This window comes from Carcharhinus amblyrhynchos, chromosome 10 (assembly GCF_965287045.1).
Source record: "Carcharhinus amblyrhynchos chromosome 10, sCarAmb.v2.hapA, whole genome shotgun sequence".
Taxonomy (NCBI): Eukaryota; Metazoa; Chordata; class Chondrichthyes; order Carcharhiniformes; family Carcharhinidae; genus Carcharhinus; species Carcharhinus amblyrhynchos.
Window position 1 is genome coordinate 377700 of NC_137333.1, and position 16298 is coordinate 393997.

General features: G+C 46.1%; 1 protein-coding gene across 1 annotated transcript in view; it reads left to right on the top strand.

Moving 5' to 3' along the window:
- cars2 (cysteinyl-tRNA synthetase 2, mitochondrial) overlaps window positions 1-16298 on the top strand; it is a 66255-nt gene that overhangs the window by 38574 nt on the left and 11383 nt on the right. The window contains exons 10-13 of the mRNA XM_080198033.1: window positions 1730-1796; window positions 1878-2016; window positions 3266-3389; window positions 7827-7925. Coding sequence (XP_080054159.1) covers window positions 1730-1796; window positions 1878-2016; window positions 3266-3389; window positions 7827-7925 — 429 coding nt within the window. The remainder of the gene's footprint in view (window positions 1-1729; window positions 1797-1877; window positions 2017-3265; window positions 3390-7826; window positions 7926-16298) is intronic.

Here is a 16298-nt window from a genome sequence, read left to right on the forward strand (position 1 = left end):
TGGAGGCTACCTCACTAAATATTTTTAAGACACGGGTAGATAGGTTTTTGACAGATAAGGGAATTAAGGGTTATGGGGAGAAAGCGGGAAAGTGGAACTGAGCCACTTCAGATCAGCCATGATCTTATTGAATGGCGGGGCAGGCTCGAAGGGCTAGATGGCCTACTCCTGCTCCTACTACTTATGTTCTTATGTTCTCAACTCCTGTATCCAATGTTCTGACTGATGAAACCAAGTCTGCCGAATGCCTTCTTCACCACTCTGTCCACCTGTGATCCACTTTCAAGGAGCTATGAACGTGTACCTCTAGATTTCTTTGTTCTGTAACTCTCCCCAACGCCCTACCATTAACTGAGTAAATCCTGCCTTAGTTCAGTTTACCAAAATGCATTACCTCGCATTTGTCTAAATTAACTCCATCTGCCATTCGTCAGCTCACTGGCCCAATTGATCAAGATCCCGTTGCAATTGGAGATAACTTTCTTCACTGTACACTATGCCACCAATCTTGGTGTCATTTGCAAACTTACTAACTATGGCCCCTCTGTTCTCATCCAAATCATTAATATAAATGATAAATAACAGTGGATCTAGCACTGATCCCTGGGGCACACCGCTGGTCAGGCCTCCAGTTTGAAAAACAACTCTCTACAACCACTTCTGGCTTCTGTCAAGGAACCAATTTTGTATCCATTTAGTTACCTCACCCTGGATACCATGAGATTTAACCTTATGCAACAACCTTGCGGTACCTTGTCAAAGGTCTTGCTAAAGTCCATGTGGACAACATCAACTACAATGCCGTCATCTACCTTCTTGGTTACCCCTTCAAAAAACTCAGTCAAGTTTGTGAGACATGATTTTCCACTCACAAAGCCATGCTGACTGTCCCTAATCAGTCTTTGCGTCTGTGTAGTCTCCTTCTCTGTAATATGTACACTCCATAAGACATCACTATTTATTTCCCCACATTCCCTAACATCCATGATTTGGTGATGTAGACATAGAGAGAAGAGATCAAAACAAATGTCTTACATATACTGAAAGTTGTGCAGATGGTGCCAAAAGTGAGCACTTGCTGACAGTCCCAAATAACTTGCATTATTGTGAATAGAAACTGCCCCTTGAAGTCGCAGACACTTACAATTCCAAACTAATCTCACCCAATGTGTCACCAAATCCGTTTGTAACTGAAAACATGGGATATGCTTCCTTCTACTGACTTTTGTGAAATGGAGAATACTTGTGGATGTGGTTTATTCGGGCTTTCAGAAAGCTTTCGACAAGATCCCATAAAAGAGATGTGTGTAAAATTAAAGGCACATGGGATATTGGGTAGTGTATTGAGATAGAACACTAAATGGCAGAAGGAAACAAAGAGTAGGAATAAACGGCTATTTTACCAAGTGTCAAGCAGTGACTGATGAGATACTGCATGGATCAGTGCTTGGACCCCAGCTATTTACAATATAAATGATTTAGATGAAGAAACTAAATATAATATCTCCATATTTACAGATGACACAAGGCTAGGTTGGAAAGTAAGCTGTGAGGAGGATGCAGAAATGCTTCAGTGTGATTTGGGCATATTGAGTGACTGGGCATATGAATGGCAGCTGCAGCATAATTTGGATAAATGTGAGGTTGTTGCAAAAACAGGAAGCTTATCATTGTGTTACATATATAATGCACACATTATAACATTTTACTTTATCTGATTGTTAATCAGAGTCTCTTGGAAAAATTTTCTGCAAATCAGTTTCGAATGTTTTGTCTTCTATCAAAATACAGATCAGGTATGAAAGCTTTAGCAGTTTGAAAAAGGAGTTGATGTGATGGGAAGAGCTTGCTGAATGTGTATTCTCTTTGAACTGCAGCAGTAGAATACAGTGATACAAGCATGGCAGAAGCTGGAAACCTTCTCCACTCCATTTCAGCTTTCATCAATGATGCATCTGCCTACATGAGAGGACAGTTGATCTGCCCATCAATCGATGAAACTTTGTTATGGGAAAGGTATGCGAGAGAAATAGAAATACTTGCATTTCTGTAACACCTTTCACAATTTTCAGTTACCCCAAAGTGCTTTACAACCAATAAAGGAGTTTTGAAGTGTAATTATTTTAGGGATTGCAGTGTCATTTTGCACAAAGCAAGCTTCTACAAAGGAAGATCCTATGGAGCAGTGGGTAGCATCCCTGCCTCTGAGCCAGAAGCTTTGTGTTTGAGTCCCACCTCAGGACTTGATAGCCAAGGAAGGTGCATTCACAACGGACTGACAGGTTGACTATCAAGCTATGAACCTCTGGCGACAAGTTAGCGACCTGTTCCAGTAGAAGAAACCTCTCTGTGGAAACTAATGAAAGTCTGCCTTATCGCACCACTACGTAAGGGAATAGAAACAACAACAAACTCCGACAAATAACAATGTAATAATGACCTGATAATCTGTTTAAGGTGCGGTTAAGGGATAAATATTAACTATGAAACTGGGGAACCCTGCCACCTGCTTTTCTTTGAGATAGATTTCATTCAAAAACTAACCCTTCCTGCAATACCACGCACTTTCCATACAACCTCGATTTCTCTGCTCAGCTGTCAAGTGAAAATGGAAACCATGACCTTCTGTCTTTAGGATGAGAATGCTACCCACTGAGCCAGGGCTAACATTTGTTTGACTGGTGAGCACTTTTGTGTGCTGCTACTCTCAAATTGTGATGCCCTTGGACTTTTTTAAATCATGTAATCAGGAGATAGGCTTGTTAAATAGCTAGGAAATTCTCCCTGTCACAATTCTGCTGCTATACATCGCACCCTGTCTCACAAAGCTGAGTTGTTGCAGCGGGCAGCAACGTTTTCTAAAAAGAATCATTTTCTGCACATGCCTTATTATGTAATGATGATCCAGTATAAATTGGGTGGCATATTGATCAGAAAGTAGGTGAGGGTTTGACTGTGTGATTCAGTGCTGTCGAGTGGGGAAGTGTGTTCTCTGAGAGCACCTGCAATTTTCCATTTCAATCAAAACAAAAGCCATTGGCAGCAGTGCCCAGCTTCCCTGAGAGCAGTGTACCCTGCTGGGAGTGCAGGATCACACAATTATCCCTCTGGTGTCATTCTTTAGGCCGCAACTGCATCAGCTGCTTCCAATAACAGTCATTTTACAGTGCCTTTATAGTCGTGACCCAAAAAATGTATAGGGTTTTTCCTCCTCTATTTTTAAAGTATAAATTGTATGTTCTCTGTTCTTTTGTTTTGTATCCAGGTTAAATGCAACTAAAGTCAATGTGCAGGCTGCCTTTGCTGATGATTTTGACACCCCAGGGGCTACTGATTCAATTATGAACCTCATTCACCATGGCAACAGACAGCTTCAAGCAGTTACCAAGGTAACCCATTAGGATTTCACAATCCCTCTGAAGGTAGTGCATTATTCAGGGTAAAGCCATGATGAGTGTGTTAGATTTTTCAAGACCATCATTAGATTTGTTGAGGTGAGGTGGGGGTTTGCACTGTGCTTTGATAGTTCATGTTGCAGCTCTCTTGGGAAGGAGCAAGAAAGATGAGAGACTTAGGAACATTAAGTCTCATTATGTTCGCTAATCAGAAACGAGCTCTTGTTTTTCAGCTTAGGATCTTATTTGGTGCAAATCATAACTTTGCTAAGCTGGTGAGAGGGATTGCTGGTCTTTTTGAGCCACCACATGCCATGGCTTGGGTGAATAGTATAGCTACGTTAAAGGGGAAGCTATATAACTCATGATTGACAGTCTGGGTCTCTTCTCTTTAATGGAGGTGAGGGTGAAAGGTTTAATAGAATTGATACAGAGATAATGGTTTCCCTTGTGGGGAAGAGCATAGCTAGGAGCCATCAATGTAAGATATTGAGCAAGAAATCCAGTAGGGTATTCAGAAGAAGCTTCTTTACCCAAAGAGTAGTAAGGCTGTGGAACTTGCTATCTCACATAGTTGAAGCATATTGTATAGATACAGTTAAGGGGAAACTAGGCAAGCATTTGAGGCAGAAGGGAATGGAGTGCTGCACTGTCAGAGAGTCAGTATTGAGGGAGTGCTGCACTATCTGAGAAAAGGAAGGAGGAGGCTCAACCGGAGCGCACACACCAGCAGAGACTGGGCAAAATGGCATGTTCCTGCGCCGTATGTCCCATGTAATCCCAGCAGGGAGAAAGGAATAGAAGGATATGCTGGTAGGGTGAGATGAAATAGGGTAGAAATGTTTGTGTGGAGCATAAACTAGCACAGAGCAAATGGGCCAAATGGCCTGTTTAAGTTCTGAACAATCTATGTAATTCTAATCTCTCTGAGGTACGCTCAACGTAGTCACTGATCACAGAGTTGCAGTTGGCAGTAATCCGGAGAGTGGTCAGTGTCAGTCAGTGACGTTGAAGAAAGGAACCATAGAGGGGTAGACAAAGGAAGCGAAGGCCAGGGATATTGCGGAGAGACACGTCAAAGAATGCAATCACTTTGGACTAGATTAGTTAGCAGGAAAAATTGGGGGAAATAAGTCTGCCTCATCTCTGAGGAGATGTAGAGGATGGTGGTGGTGTATGCAAGTGGCAACAGATTTAACTTCTCCTCTAAGCCACTGTTCAGTCATGTGTGTGGCTGCAAACATTCTAGCTTCAACAGATCAGCAAGGAATCTCCCACCAATGTTTAAATAAGTTTGTTGAAACTGTGCATAAACTATAGAGTGAAGATTTGATTGAATAATAGAACGATACAGCACAGAGCGAGGCTATTCTAGCCGTCATGCCACTGCCAGCTCGCTGAGAGAACTAACATTCCAATTCTATCCTTTTTAAACTTCTTCAAAATATCTATCAATTCCTTTTAAAAGATTGTAAAACAATTTCTGGCAAGGCATTGATGCCCTAATAACCCACTGCATTTAAAAAATAGCACATTCTCCTGACCACCTCCTTTGCTTTTTGGTGGTAACCATGTTGTCCGCTAACTAAGCAGTGGATTTTAAAAACTAACTGCCTGATGAAAACCTTTGATAATTTTGAATTTCACTATTTTTGAGTGAAAAACTCCAGCTTCTTTGGTCTCCCTTCACAGCTCATATTTCCCACCACTGGTAGGATCCGAAACAATCTTGGAACCTCACAAAGATTTCCTAACATTAGAAGAGTCAAAACTGAACACTGTATTCTAGATATGTTTCAATCAATGATTACTGTTGGATTATCATTATTCCAGGTTTATGCCCCATGATCCTATTTATCAGAGTTAGGTTCCAAATAGCATTTCTGAAAGGACTGCATTTTGCAGTGTCAGTACTGAGGGAGTGCCGCACTGTCAGAGGGTCAGTGCTGAGGGAGTGCCACACTGTCAGAGGGTCAGTGCTGAGGGAGTGCCGCACTGTCAGAGGATCAGTGCTGAGGGAGTGCCGCACTGTCAGAGGGTCAGCGCCGAGGGAGTGCCGCACCGTCAGAGGGTCAGCGCCGAGGGAGTGCCGCACCGTCAGAGGGTCAGCGCCGAGGGAGTGCCGCACCGTCAGAGGGTCAGCACCGAGGGAGTGCCGCACCGCCAGAGGGTCAGCGCCGAGGGAGTGCCGCACAGTCAGAGGGTCAGCGCCGAGGGAGTGCCGCACCGTCAGAGGGTCAGCGCCGAGGGAGTGCCGCACCGCCAGAGGGTCAGCGCCGAGGGAGTGCCGCACCGCCAGAGGGTCAGCGCCGAGGGAGTGCCGCACCGCCAGAGGGTCAGCGCCGAGGGAGTGCCGCACCGCCAGAGGGTCAGCGCCGAGGGAGTGCCGCACCGTCAGAGGGTCAGCGCCGAGGGAGTGCCGCACCGTCAGAGGGTCAGCGCCGAGGGAGTGCCGCACCGTCAGAGGGTCAGCGCCGAGGGAGTGCCGCACCGTCAGAGGGTCAGCGCCGAGAGAGTGCCGCACCGCCAGAGGGTCAGCGCCGAGGGAGTGCCGCACCGCCAGAGGGTCAGCGCCGAGGGAGTGCCGCACCGTCAGAGGGTCAGCGCCGAGGGAGTGCCGCACCGCCAGAGGGTCAGCGCCGAGGGAGTGCCGCACCGCCAGAGGGTCAGCGCCGAGGGAGTGCCGCACCGTCAGAGGGTCAGCGCCGAGGGAGTGCCGCACCGTCAGAGGGTCAGCGCCGAGGGAGTGCCGCACCGTCAGAGGGTCAGCGCCGAGGGAGTGCCGCACCGTCAGAGGGTCAGCGCCGAGGGAGTGCCGCACCGTCAGAGGGTCAGCGCCGAGGGAGTGCCGCACCGTCAGAGGGTCAGCGCCGAGGGAGTGCCGCACCGTCAGAAGGTCAGCGCCGAGGGAGTGCCGCACCGTCAGAGGGTCAGCGCCGAGGGAGTGCCGCACCGTCAGAGGGTCAGCGCCGAGGGAGTGCCGCACCGTCAGAGGGTCAGCGCCGAGGGAGTGCCGCACCGTCAGAGGGTCAGCGCCGAGGGAGTGCCGCACCGTCAGAGGGTCAGCGCCGAGGGAGTGCCGCACCGTCAGAGGGTCAGCGCCGAGGGAGTGCCGCACCGTCAGAGGGTCAGCGCCGAGGGAGTGCCGCACCGTCAGAGGGTCAGCGCCGAGGGAGTGCCGCACCGTCAGAGGGTCAGCGCCGAGGGAGTGCCGCACCGTCAGAGGGTCAGCGCCGCACCGTCAGAGGGTCAGCGCCGAGGGAGTGCCGCACTGTCAGAGGGTCAGCGCCGAGGGCATGATCAATTGGACCAGTGGGCTGACAAATGGCAGATGGAGTTTAATTTAGATAAGTGTGAGGTGATGCATTTTGGTGGATAGAACCAGGGCAGGACTTGCTCAGTTGATGCTCGGGCAAAGACGTCTCAGGGTACATATTCATATCTCCTTGAAAGTGGAGTCACAGGTGGACAGAGTGGTGAAGAAGGCATTCAGCATGCTTGGTTTCATTGGTCAGAACATTGAATTACGGAGTTGGGACGTCTTGTTGAAGTAGTCCATGACATTGGTAAGGCCACTGTTGGAATACTGTGTACAGTTCTGGTCACCCTATTATAGAAAGGAGATTATTAAACTAGAAAGAGTGTGGAAAAGATTTACTAGGATGCTATTGCGACTTGATGGTTTGAGTTATAAGGAGAGGCTGGAAAGTCTGGGTCGTTTTTCTTTGGAGCATAGGAGGCTGAGGGGTGACCTTGTCGAGGTCTATAAAATAATGAGGGGCACAGAACAGCTAGATAGTCGATATCTTTTCCCAAAGGTAGGGGAGTCTAAAACTAGAGGGCATAGGTTTAAGGTGAGAGGGGAGAGATACAAAAGGGTCCAGAGGGGCAATTTTTTCTTACAGAGGGTGGTGTGTCTGGAACAAGCTGCTAGAGGTAGTAGTAGAGGCGGGTACAATTTTGTGTTTTAAAAAGCATTTAGACAGTTACATGGGTAAGATGAGTATAGAGGGATATGGGCCAAATGCAGGCAATTGGGGCTACCTTAGGGGTTTAAAAAAAGGGCGGCATGGATAACATGGGCCGAAGAGCCTGTTTCCATGCTGTAAACCTCTGTGACTCTATGAGGGTCAGCACTGCGGGATTGCTACAGTGTCAGAGGGTCAGCACTGAGGGATTGCTACAGTGTCAGAGGGTCAGCACTGAGGGATTGCTACAGTGTCAGGGGTGCTGCTGGATGGCATCCTGAACCGAGACACAATCTGCCCTCAGGTGGACATAAAATATCCTATTGGACAATTCAGAGAAGGCAGATTTCAAAATCTGAGATGAATGGTGTTCATTCTGTGATCAGTGAGCAATAAGAATGAATTTTGCTGAAATTTGAGCAGTGCAGCAAACCTAACAATCAGCGTTTTATGTTTATGGCAGGGGGGAGACTACCCTCGGAGTCCTGTTGTGTTTGGGGCGATAATCTCCTACATTGAGCGGTTCCTGGATGTTGTTGGTATTTCTCTTGGCGAAAGTCAGGTGAGGAATTACAATGCAGAAAGTCTTGCACAGTTTCCATGTGTTGCAAAGTCGGTTTAGTCTTTGCATGAAGTCTGAGTTGACTGAAGCAGTCTCTTGCATTGGTCCACATATTTGCTTACAGGGGAGAGATATTCCATCATCATTTACTGCAGGCTGTGCCGGAGGCAGCCACAATTTCCAGTCTCAGTTATAGCTGATCTCCACTGCCAGGTATTATACCTGTCAGCAGATTGAATCCAATGGGCAATGCAGTGCCTTTGTCTACTACACAATGCTGATGTCAATGTTCGCCATACCCAGTATTTAGCATTTGCCCAAGTGGAGGTGAAATGCTAGCAGGAACTGGATGGGCAGAGTGACCTGTTTCCATGTTGTAGATTCTGTTTACAAGGTGGCTGGCTTGACAGTGGATCTGCAGAGAAAGAATGATGGAGGAAAGCACAGTGCTGAGTGCTTGGAGCCCACAATTCTTTGAAGTTTCCACATTACAACTGTGACTAAACTGCAAAAGAACTTCATTGACTGCAAGGTGATTTGAGACAGCTTGAGGTTGTGAAAGGCGCTATATTAATGCAAGTTTGTCCATCTTTACGAACACAAAGAATATCTGAAATTATTAAACCCACTGGGAATTGATGGGATTTTTATTAATCCACCTGAATCTCTATAATCTTTGATAATGCAGCACTCCCTCAGTACTGACCCTCTGAAAGTGCGGCACTCCGTCATACGAACATAAGAAATAGGAGCAGGAGTAGGCCATCTAGCCCTTCGAGCCTGCCCCGCCATTCAGTATGATTATGGCTGATCTGAAGTGGATCAGTTCCACTTACCTGCCCGCTCCCCATAACCCTTAATTCCCTTATCGATCAGAAATCTATCTACCTGTGACTTAAAGATATTCAACGAGGTAGCCTCCACCACTTCAATGGGCAGAGAATTCCACAGACTCACCATCCTCTGAGAGAAGAAGTTCCTCCTCAACTTTGTACTAAATTGCACCCCCCCCCTCCTTATTTTGAGGCTGTGCCCTCTAATTCTGGTTTCTTTTCTAAGTGGAAAAAATTTCACTGCCTCTACCCTGTGTAGCCCCTTCATTATCTTTTACGTCCCTATAAGATCCCCTCTCAGCCTTCTAAACTCCAACGAGTTCAGGCCCAATCTACTCAATGCTGACCCTCTGGCAGTGCGGCACTCCCCTACTACTGACCTTCTGACAGTGCGGCACTCCCCTACTACTGACCTTCTGACAGTGCGGCACTCCCCTACTACTGACCTTCTGACAGTGCGGCACTCCCCTACTACTGACCTTCTGACAGTGCGGCACTCCCCTACTACTGACCTTCTGACAGTGCGGCACTCCCTCAGCACTGACCCTCTGACAGTGCGGCACTCCCCTACTACTGACCTTCTGACAGTGCGGCACTCCCTCAGCACTGACCCTCTGACAGTGCGGCACTCCCTCAGCACTGACCCTCTGACAGTGCGGCACTCCCTCAGCACTGACCCTCTGACAGTGCGGCACTCCCTCAGCACTGACCCTCTGACAGTGCGGCACTCCCTCAGCACTGACCCTCTGACAGTGCGGCACTCCCTCAGCACCGACCCTCTGACAGTGCGGCACTCCCTCAGCACCGACCCTCTGGCAGTGCGGCACTCCCTCAGCACCGACCCTCTGACAGTGCGGCACTCCCTCAGCACTGACCCTCTGACAGTGCGGCACTCCCTCAGCACTGACCCTCTGACAGTGCGGCACTCCCTCAGCACTGACCCTCTGACAGTGCGGCACTCCCTCAGCACTGACCCTCTGACAGTGCGGCACTCCCTCAGCACTGACCCTCTGACAGTGCGGCACTCCCTCAGCACTGACCCTCTGACAGTGCGGCACTCCCTCAGCACTGACCCTCTGACAGTGCGGCACTCCCTCAGCACTGACCCTCTGACAGTGCGGCACTCCCTCAGATGAACTCATAACTGAGAGTTTAATTTGTTTTGCTTTGAGCAAGCTTTAGCTAGTCACATTCCGGTGCAGGATTTAACTAATCGGATATGAGAATGTCGCTCAAAATTACACGAGTGTGCTGCTGTGCTTTGTCAGTTGAGTACTCAAAGAACCTTGGCATAATCTGTAATCATGTTATTGGTACTTGGTTTAAAAACATCCTTTTCTTTATTTGACAACTTGCAGGTACAAGCATGCTGCTGCAAAATATCTGGTTGCAGGGAGTATGTGAGAATTCCATTTATATGGTGCCTTTCATGATGTTCCCAAAAGCTTGACCATCAATAAAATACTTCCGAAGTGTAGTCACTGTATTCCTGCTGGAAACCAGGTGGCAAATCTGTACACAGATAGATCCCACAAATTGATATGAGATATTGGCCGCATAATCTGTTATTGGTGATGTTAATTGAGGAATTTGTATTCTCTGGGACAATGGAGTGAATTCACCTGCTGTTCTTCAAAATAGTGGCTGTGGGATCTTTGACATCGTCTTGGGAACACAACGAGGCCTTGGGTTAACACTTACAGACATAGTTTCCTGTTTCTTATTTGACACTTCTAGTTGAAACTTTAATGAACAAAGATGATAATTCCCTACGGTACCGTGTGTCTTCGTTTTTTTGAATTCATAGGAAATGTTAGGAGGAGCAGGCCATTCGGCCCCTTCAGCCTATTCTGCCATTCAGTGTAATCATGGCTGATAATCTACCTCGATGCCATCTTCGTGCGCTATCCCTGTATCCCTCGAAATCTTTAATAAATCTGTCAATCTCTCAAACATACTTGACAACTGAGCCTGCGCAGCCCTCGGGAGTAGAGAATTTTGAAAATTCACCACCCTCCTGATAAAGAAATGTCTCCTCATCTTAGCCCTAAATGATCTGCGCCTTATTCTCAGACTGTGTCCCCTGGTTCTAGGCCACTGCCTCCAAAGAAGCCAGGGGAAACATTCTGCTTCAATCCTGTAAGAATGTTGTTTATTTCAATGAGATCATCTCTACTTTTCCTAAACTCTAGACAATACAGGCTCAGTTTTCCCAATCTCTCCTCATAGGACCATCATACTTTCTCAGGAATTAATCTGGTGAACCTTTGTTACACTCCCTCTTCCAGGTGGCACAGTGGTTAGCACTGCTGCCTCACTGCCAATGACGGGTTCAGTTCCTGGCTTGGATCACTGTCTGTGCGAAGTCTGCACATTCTCCCCATGTCTGTGTGGGTTTTCCCCAGGTGCTCTGGTTTCCTCCCATAGTCTGATAGACGTGCTGGTTAGGTGCGTTAGCCATGCTAAATTCTCCCTCAGTGCACCTGAACAGGCGTCAGAGTTGGCAACTAAGGGATTTTCACAGTAACTTCATTGCAGTATTAATGTAAAGCTACTTGTGACCCTGTTAAGTAAACTTTAAACCCATGGCATGTATGGTCAGGAGACCAAAATTGTTAGCAATACTCCAAGTACAATCTCAGCAAAGCTCTCTACAATTACAGCAGGATTCCTTCATTCCTCTTAAAAGTTAAAGTTTATTTATTAGTGTCACAAATACGCTTATATTAACACTGCAACGAAATTACTGTGAAAATGCCCTTACCATAGAGGCCAGCACACTGTTTGTCTTCTGATTTGCTTGTTGTACGGTGAGTTGTAAGGTAAAAAGCCTTGGAGGGAGTGCAGAGGAGGTTTACTAGGCTGATACCAGAGTTGAGGGGGTTGAGCTATGAGGAGAGGCTGAATAAACTGGGCTTGTACTCGTTAGAGTTTAGAAGAATGAGGGGAGATCTCATTGAGACGTATAAGATGATGAATGGGATGGATAGGATAGAGGTGGAGAGACTCTTCCCGCTCAAAAAAGACAGTAGGACTAGGGGGCACAGCCTCAAGATAAAAGGGGGGCGGTTTAGAACGGAGTTGAGGAGGAACTTCTTCACTCAAAGGGTGGTGAATCTCTGGAATTCTCTGCCCGTTGAAGTGGTGGAGGCTGCCTCGCTAAATATTTTTAAGATGCGGGTTGATGGGTTTTTGATAGGAGAGGGATTAAGGGTTATGGGGAGAGGGCGGGAAAGTGGAACTGAGCAGCGACAGGGGCAGGCTCGAAGGGCTGGATGGCCTACTCCTGCTCCTATTTCTTATGTTCTTATGTTCTTTCAGTGACTCATGAACAGGGCATTCGGGTCCCTTTGGACATTCACACTACCCAATCTCTCCCCATTTAACAAATACCCTGCATTTCTGCTTTTCCTCGCAAAGTGAATAACTTCACATTTTTCCATATTATATTCCATCTGCTATGTTCTTACTCATGCACTGAGCCTGTCTAAATCCACCTGAAGCCTTTTAAAATCTTTGTCACAACTTAGCAGAATCTGTTTCCGGTGGCAGAAGGTTGTTGGTAAGACACAGGTAAAGAAAGTAAAGACACAGATTTCAGGTGGTTTACAAAAGGATCAGAGGTGACAAGAAGGAACAAATTTTGAAGCAGTGAGTTGGTGTCTGAAATGCATGAAAAGGCATTGGAAAGCGATTCAATGCTAACTTTATAAGTGAATTGGATAAATGCCAGTAGGATGAAATTTTATATTGTATTGGGGAAAAAGCGAGGAGTGGGATTAATTGAACAGTTCTTTCAAAGGACCAGTACAGGCACGATGGGCTGAATGATCTCCTTTGGTGGCAGTAATATATAGTTCTATATATGCCTCCTGCCTGCTCCCCAGTTATCTAGTTTTGATTTTCCTCCTGTTTTCTCATCTCTGGTCTGGTTTTAATTCCCTTGCTTTGATTTAGTAATGAGATTGAGATTCTGATGTGAGTCTTTCAGCCGGGCCAGAACCAGCTAACTGACAGAAGTTCGGAATGCTGATTCCGGGTTTGAATGTTTTGATGCCATCAGTTTGCATGGGGAGACTGGACTAACTGGAAGTTCATATGCTGTGCAGATAATCTATCTCTCCATCCAGCAGAGGTGTAACATCTCCTTCAGTGTTCCCATTGTAGTAATCATTTGACAGTGATTCGACAGGCAAACATTTCAAAATTTAGTTTATAGGGTCAAGAAATTGCTTGCCTTGTTATATGTTTCTATTCTGTTGACCCTCTGATCCTCAGTCAGGGTGGAAGTTGAACAGACACTTGAGGGAAATAAACTTGAAGGGCTTCAGGGGACTGGGGCTGACTGGATTGCCCTACAGAGAGCTTGTATGGACTCAATAGACTGAATGGCCCTTTTCTGTGCGGTATTAATTGTGTGACTGGGCAACAGAGGAATGGTGTCTGACATCCCAGACACACATCACTCTGGGCGGCACGGTAGCACAGTGGTTAGCACTGCTGCTTCACAGCTCCAGGGTCCTGGGTTCGATTCCTGGCTCGGGTCACTGTCTGTGTGGAGTTTGCACATTCTCCTCGTGTCTGTGTGGGTTTCCTCTGGATACTCCGGTTTCCTCCCACAGTCCAAAGATGTGCGGGTTAGGTAGATTGGCCATGCTAAGAAATTGCCCCTCAATGTCCAGGGATGTGTAGGTTAGAGGGATTAGTGGGTATAATGTGTAGGGATATGGGAGTAGGGCCTGGGTGGGACTGTGGTCGGTGCAGACTCGAAGGGCCACTTTCTGCACTGTAGGGTTCTATGATCTATGGTGGATCGTAGATAAGAGGGAATCTTCCGCTGAGACTATTGCTTCAGTTGCAGACCCAAGCTGAAATGTGAATGGAACAACATATTAATGCCCTGTTTGGCTTGGACTCCAGTTAAAACAGAAAGTGCTAGAATTCTGCAGCAGAATCCGTTTGTTGCGCTCGTATTTTTCTGAAAGGCTCTCCCAACCAGAATGTTGGCCTTTTGTTCTTCAAGCATTAAGCTATGTGTTGAATGTTTCGAACAGATTCTGCTTCCACTTCTGATTTTTACCACTTCCTTTTTGTTATGTGTTCCTTTAACATATTTTTGATGTCATTGTGAAAATGATCACTGCAGTTTTACAACAGCCTCTTGCTTTTGGCCACCCACTCTTAAAGCAGGTCAGTGGGGCCCTTTGCAGGCTGGGCAAGACAGTTTAGAACATAGAACACTACAGCACAAACAGGCCCTTCGGCCCACAAGTAATTTGAGATATTTTCTGTGTCTTGAGGAGCCTGGGCTCCTTCAGTGTATGGAGTTTGAGGCTTTCTGTGGCAATACAGTCAGATTGTTTTCATGGTTTACGGTTCTGTTGCTGGAGGTCTTGCTCAGAAGTACTTTCTCAGTTAAACTGCAGAGAACTTTCAACTGAATAAGTTGGCTGCTAGAGTTCCAGACTTGGCAATTCTGACAGACAGGGTCACATGAGATTCCACTGTGAGGCAGACGCAGCTAATTATATTTTACTAAGTATTAGTTTTTGCATGTTTTGTGTTGTGTATAGTTGACTGGAATTGAGACAGGGATTGGTTTGCTTTCCCTCTTGTTGGCGCAGCTTGTGAATTGCTCCTACTTTGTACGTCCTTGCTGGCATTTTCTGAAATTCTTTTCTCTGTTTTCTAAAACAGATGTTGCTTTCTAACTGAGACATTGTGCTTTATATAAAGAGTACCTCATATGTATGTTTGTGCGTGTTGTATTGTGCAGTGTGATGTCTACCTAGTGGATTGACTATTGTAATGTTAGTGTGGCAGGACAGTGGGGGTTTCAGAGCTATAGGATTTTGGGATGGGTGGGTTAGGGGTGTTCGGTTGTGGCAGGAGGGCAGAGACATGCAAATTCAAAGACAGCATTTGTAAATAAATGTCTCAATCTTTTTGATTGGTTCCTGGAAAACTGTTCCTTATCATCTGTGATTGGATAAAAAAATAGTTAGCTAACCTGCAATGAGGAATCTTTCTGTGAACAATCTATTATCTTGGTCTCCATGTAAGGAAGGTAGAATAGAATCCTTATAGTGCAGAAAGAGGCCATTCAGCCCATCAAATCTGCACAGACTCTCTGATAGTGTGTCTTACCCAGGTCCTGGGTCCTGTCCCCTGCCCTTTCCCCATAACTCTGCACATTTACCATGGCTAATCCATCTAACATACACATCTTTGGAGTGTGTGAGGAAACCAGAGCACTGGAGGAAATCCACACCTAACCACTGTGCTGTTACAGGTAGTTGCTCAAATCACCAGCAGCATTCAGGTGGCACGGTGACACAGTGGTTAGCACTGCTGCCTCACAGCGCCATGGTCTGAATTCGATTCCAGGCTTGGGTCACTGTCTGTGTCAGCATGTTCTCCCTGTGTCTGTGTGGGTTTCCTCTGGGTGCTCCAGTTTCTTACCACAGTCCAAAGATGTGCAGGTTAGATTAATTGGCTATGCTAAATTAACCGTAGCTCCAGGGGGATTAGCAGGGTAGATATGTGGGGTTATGGGGATAGGGCCTGGATGGGATTGTTGTCTGTACAGGCTCAATGTGCCAAATAGCCTCGTTCTGCACTGGAGGGATTCAATGACTTTCATAAGTAAAAAACACCTTTAATCAGTTATCAAAGCTCAATTTTATATCATTTGGAAAAATAAACTCATGAATGCTGTTGTTGCTCAAGGAATGATTCAGATTTTTATCTGCGAAAAGTAAATAACCCTTTAAACAATAAATGTCTTTGAATCCATGAAGCAAAACCAAGCATGTCTTCCAAATATTCTCATTATTTTCTTTTTTAAAAAAACTAACAAAATATTCTTCCCTTGAAAAGGTTCTGAAATTGATGGTGCTGCTTCTGTTTATTATTTTGAAATTAAGTGTAAAACTGTCCTAGCCTGAGGAAAGACAGGTGTATGGAGCTGAGCTATCCTATTGATTTATAATGGCAATTCTCCTAGCCTCAGACAGGATCACAGAAAGAACAGGTTTTTAGATGACTAATCTTGCTGTTGTGAAATGTGGGGTTTTTAATCTCTCTCCGCCTGTTAGAAATCTTACTTTGAGCCCAGGATGTTTGAGTTTGTGGATTTGGGAAGGCAAACAGAAAGGAATTAGGGGAAATAAAAGAATTTGGAGGATTTTTCCTATTTGAGTAGTTCTTCGTTAGTTCTCCTATGTCAGGTTCTGATTTGCAGAGATTTGAATCAATCAGTGGTACAGCATTGTATACAAAACACATGATGTTGGAATGTGATGTGAACACACACGGTGGTACCATTTATAATTCATTGTGGTTTGGTATATTTAATCTCCCAAAGCAGGACAGTAGAGAAAAATCATCTATTCCTGTAATACACTCTGCCTGTCCAGGCTCAGATTTCTTCTTTCAAGTTGTATTTTCCTCCTCTCTCATTTTCTTTTCTTCTCACTTATGTCTTTTATCTCTGGGTGTGTTTCAGATTCCCTTGTGTTTGCTGTGCAGGATCTCTATT